Source organism: Ixodes scapularis, unplaced genomic scaffold (genome assembly GCF_016920785.2).
Source record: "Ixodes scapularis isolate PalLabHiFi unplaced genomic scaffold, ASM1692078v2 PGA_scaffold8__174_contigs__length_109621045, whole genome shotgun sequence".
NCBI lineage: Eukaryota > Metazoa > Arthropoda > Arachnida > Ixodida > Ixodidae > Ixodes > Ixodes scapularis.
The window spans coordinates 76,800,016-76,805,134 of record NW_024609883.1 but is presented as its reverse complement, the minus strand read 5'-3'; the positions used below and the strand labels follow the sequence as shown (position 1 = coordinate 76,805,134).

The following is a 5,119-nucleotide window of genomic DNA, read 5'->3' as shown; positions in this document are numbered from 1 at the left end:
TTGACATTCTGAACTCGTAAAACCGATTGGCCCCATAACTAAAGAGACCATTTGCATAAGTAATTTAAGTTTCCAAAACTTTCACCGGCTATATTTGTAAAAGAAGAACACCAAATGATCAGGTGATGTATCATTATTGTATATATCAATTACGTACATAAGAAAGATGTAGGTTAATCAAACATCTATATTTATGGGTGGTTATTGCGACTGCCAAAGTAAATGAGGCAGCTCATATAACATAAAGGTTATTTGAAGATACGGTAAAGTTAGTTGTTACCGGCATTAACTCCTCATGATGCAGAAACTAACTATAGACAGTCCACAAAAGAAATATAGAAAATGCAAGATGGCCGTTGATAGGTGGCTTGACTGGTTACAAGTGTTAAGCAAACAATTGTCCTGCAAGAAGCCGCCAGGTTATTCTATCCGTCCTTGCAGCTCACTACTCTGTACAGATCATCCCTCTTGTGTTTGTGGACTGGCATCTGCTCCCTGACCGCATCCAGATAATCTAAGTCCACCTCAGCAAGCACGACCTGTTCGGCAGCCTTGGCAGACTGAACCACCCTGGCGGACGGGTCCACCAACATGCTGTGTCCCCAGGCGACATACGACGCCGCATTATCCCTAGCTTGGCAAACCGAAGCCACGTAGACTTGATTATCGAGCGCCCTGCTCCTTGAAAGCAGTTCCCAGTACCGTGGGCCAGTCGTCATGTTGAAGGCTCCGGGGTATACCAGCACCTTGCAACCGAGCTGCGCGTACATTTGTGCCAAGGGCGCGAATACGATATCGTAACATACACCGACGCCAACTTTGCAGAAGGGAGTCTCGAAGGTAGTCAATTGGTCGCCCGCTGTCACAAAATCCGACTCCCGAAAGGTGATTTTGCCAGGGACGTCGATGTCGTAGAGGTGTACCTTGCGGTGCTTGGCCAGCATTGAACCGTCCGGTCCGTACACCAGGCAGGTATTGTAGAGTTTGCCGTTTTCCCTCTCTGACAACGTTCCTCCGACGAGGTAGACCTTGTTTTCTTCGGCGCATCTTGACAACAGCTCGCTGGATCTACCGGGAATCGGCTCGGCGTACTGCGAGAAGTACTTCGGTTCGTACGGGAAATTAAAGCATTCTGGGAGGCACAGCATCTTGGCTCCCGCAGAAGACGCATCTCTGATCAGCCTACTTGCAGTTTGGAGGTTTTCGGTCTTGTTGGCAGTCACTGCAAGCTGGAGCAGGGCCAGGCGAAACTTGCTTGTTGACATAATTCAAGGACGTGGAATAAACCAATGTTTTATTTCACCGAGGAAACAGCAGAAAGTCTACGCCAGAGCCTGACAGGTCCAGACACCAGACACCTTTCCACGGGAGGCAGCGTAGCAGTCGCGTATGCCCTGCGGTTACAACCGGGTGTTAACAACAACCGATGGCGGCGAAGTGTCGAATATTGCTTAAATTTAAATAGAATACTTGCCTTCTGCGAAAACAAAAAAAAAAGGTCGGCTCAAGTTGTAAACATTTCTATCTCTATTTTAAAAAGGATTGTAGAGCGACTTGCCTAGATAACGCAAATCGGTGTCGGTGAAGTGACCGCAGGAACGAGCGAGAAGTTGTCTTCGTTTTCCTCGTTTTTTTCCTTAATCTAAGAAATAAATTTATAAAAGTGTTTACCCTTATTTTAGGCCAGCCGAAATCGTTTTATTGGTTTTATAGAGCGATGTGTGTTCTCAAAATCACCTTTGGATGCAAGGGGAGTAGGCTTTTTTCGATATAACAAAATAAGAAATGAAGCCTAAAACACCAAAATAACAAAAGTGACGGACAGAAAGAAGAATTGCAGACTATTCCAAAACTTGTCCGGAAAATAAAATATATTCTGTCTAGCGAGTTTGACCATTCAGTCCAGAATTCATTGTGAGGTCAGTTCGGAACGTCATTTTGTTCATGCCCCTTGATGTGTTTGGGTTATAATTGGCTGGTCGTTTTTCAGCCCTCCTATCCGCTGAATCGAATCTTCAAGATCTGGGAGCATAACCATATTAGAAGTAAAGAAACGGCGCGCCAGCTGAGTGCTCGGCATTATTTCTGAGCGGGGCCGGTAGTGATTCTAGGCCCGAGCGCCGACACTGAACCGGATACTGAGGACAACTTCCGGAGCCACTCCGCTGCAATGGCACAAGCTACCGCCCGACCCGAAAGGCTTGGCCAATACCATGCATCCATCCAGCACCCTCCCCACATGTACGCATGCCCCCACCAACAATGAAAGCCTTCAATGCGGACGCTGGCTTTCAATGCGGTCCCCCGTGAAGCGCCGAGCACCTCGTACTTACTGCACAGCACATCAGTGCGGTACCCAAACGTGGCACGGCCCAGCGTTGTTCTACGGTGCACTAGGCCATCTGGTACAGAACTCTGGCCATTCTGACACGCCTGAACCCTCCTGGGTTTAGAATTGGTGTGTATTTTTATACAGCCTGAAGTTCGTCTGCCTTAGTGGACGGATTCATGGGTGCTGCAGCGCGAGCTTTGGCTCCACGCGCTCCGAGCGCTAGAACACTTGGCCACCGATCCCCCCTGGGTCGAAGTAAGGATAGGAGTGGATATAACTCAAGACCCGACCTGGGCGCCTCTAGCGGCAAATGCATTATTTTCATCGATAGGTCATTTTTAACCGCTGCACTCAAATTACATTTGCTGAAATTTCGCTCCACGGAAAAAGCTGGTGAAATTTGTGAAACCCGTTCTAAAACGACGGGCACACTAGGACACCCGATCCCCGACGAGTAGGTGGCGACTAGAGCCACTAAATAAGCTGCGCTTAGAGTATCGGCACTACGTTCCCTGACATTGTTGTGGGCGCCGCCATTTTGGCTCGTATGCAGAGCAGACGCAACTGCCGATCGTCATGATTCAAAAGTGCGACTTCCTCAGCATTAGATTCGGTGTTAGAAAGCTCATGTAATATTGCTTTGCTCTGTCGCGAACGGTTTAAACATTTGTAGTGGGCAGAAAAACATTTCCTGTGATTTCAGATAAAGCTTCAGATAACTGGCAACCATGATTTTAAGACACAATATGGCCAAGTGTCGTTACTCTGAAGCGTAGCTTATTTAGTGGCACTAGTGGCGACAACCTCTAGGTGGCAGAGAACAATCAGAGAGCATACCGCCGAATTCAGAAACCTCACTCAAACTGAAGGGCTCCTCCAATTCCTCGAAAAAGGCGCGAGGGCCGGCGCTGGCCAATCGCGAGGACGGATCCGCCGTCGCGATTGGCCAGCGCCGGCCTTCGCGCCTCCCTCGAGGAAGTGGAGGGGCCCTTCAGTTTGAGTGCAGTTTGAGTGAGGTTTCTGAATTCGGCGGTTAGAGTTCCTGTATAGGCTCCCTACGGCAGCCGGGGTTGCGCGTTCATCTCCGCAGCGCCGTCTTTCCTGCACGGCATGTTGGTCCCGCTCGTCACGTAACTTAATTCGGCGAATAGCGGCAAAGCGCGTTCGAGGCGCGGCGCGCTCAAAAGCAGGGGAACGTACGCCCGGTGCGCGTGCAACGTCTACTTTCCTGCACGGCACTTGATCCGGCTCCTCACGTGGTCACGCAACCCTGGCTCCCGTAGAAAGCCTATGGTACAGTGTACTTACTAGAATACTTGGGTAGTGTTGGGACCAGAGGGGCTCGCCCACTGATCTCTATGTCTATTTGCTGGATCGCGTTTGACCAGCTCCTCCTATGGACTGGAATGCGGTCACTGGCGGCCATCTTTAGGTAGAGTTATATCATCTCTAGCCATCATAGTAATATGGCGGACAGCGCAATGTCGGCAGGCTGCCATAAAAATAGCCGTAGATCTAGTACACTGTACCGTGGGTGACATTTCGTGCTTGATTAAAGTTGTTAGACGAAGCAGATTCTTGAAACCCGGCGTGAACGGTAGCCTCATCTTTGAGGACCCGGCAAAAGTTCTACGAAAGCGCAGCACCGGGGGAAAGCAGCGCAGCTCGCATCAAAAGCAGACTCCGTACCGTCGTCTGCTTTCGATGCTTCTTTCGATGCGACTTTCAATACGTGCTGTGCTGCTTTTCTCTCGGTGCTGCGATTTCGAGAAACTTTTACCAGGTCCTCAAAAACCGGACTACTGTTCACGCCGGGTTTTAAAAACATGTTTCGTCAAATAATTTTAATCAAGCACGCAATACCACCCACGCTCTTTTGACCGCAGCCTGCCAACCCACCTGCCAAAACGCTATCTGCCATGGATGGATGATAGCGGCTGCAGCAGCTTACATTGGCTAGAGGTGATATAACTCTACCTAAAGATGGCCGCCAGTGACCGCATTCGCGGAGCGGGCAAACGCGATCCAGCAATTGTCATAGAGATCAGTGGGCTCGCCTGAAGCGCGTGGTACTGATCGCGACAGGTGTCGACACCGGCGCGTTATCCAGAAGGTGTGCGCATGCGCGGCTGCACGCGCGGCTGCACGCGCGAAAATATGAATCTTTGGTGCCGCTTTGGTGGAGTGCACATAGGATTTCTGATAGAGCTACGACCTGCCAGCGGTCGTACCGCGGCATAAATTACGCTGCTGCACGATCGTTAGCAACATGATGCTTCAATGTATTGGACGGTACAAGCTACATTACCCTTCCCTTACATAAAAACAATTGCGACTTTAAAGAAGCGGATTGCAAGTTGTTTCAGCGTAGAATTAGCTTCGGTTTGTCGGATGGTGAGCATTTTAAATGAAATGCCCATTTCCTTAATCGCAAGGGCCGAACGTTAGATATTTGAAAGGGATATCTAAAACTCGGAAGCAGTTTCTTTTTTTTTTTTTTACTATCTTATTTTGTAATGGAACGAAACGGCACATACTAAAGTCCGAGATTGTTTTAGTATGTTTTTAATACCAGGTTAATTTCTCTGTCTACTTTTCTGACCGTCTTCTTTTTCTTCCCCTTAATGAGCTGGCTTCACTTGTCACTCATTCTTGTGTTCATTTCTGCGACGAACCACCCAAGCGACGGGCGCAAAGGGGTGATAGTCTTTTATATCTTCATGGCTGCCACGACCATCCGAGGACCAGACGACGTTCACTTGTAAAAATGGCTTATAAGCCGTGACA

At 49.0% G+C, this 5,119-nt stretch overlaps 1 protein-coding gene across 1 annotated transcript; it reads right to left on the bottom strand.

Moving 5' to 3' along the window:
* Positions 1–425: 425 nt before the first annotated feature.
* LOC120843842 (omega-amidase NIT2-like) lies at positions 426–1,265 on the bottom strand. The gene has a single exon (XM_040215289.1). The coding sequence runs from the start codon at positions 1,263–1,265 to the stop codon at positions 426–428; it is 840 nt and encodes a 279-aa protein (XP_040071223.1).
* Between the last annotated feature and the right edge of the window lie 3,854 nt (positions 1,266–5,119).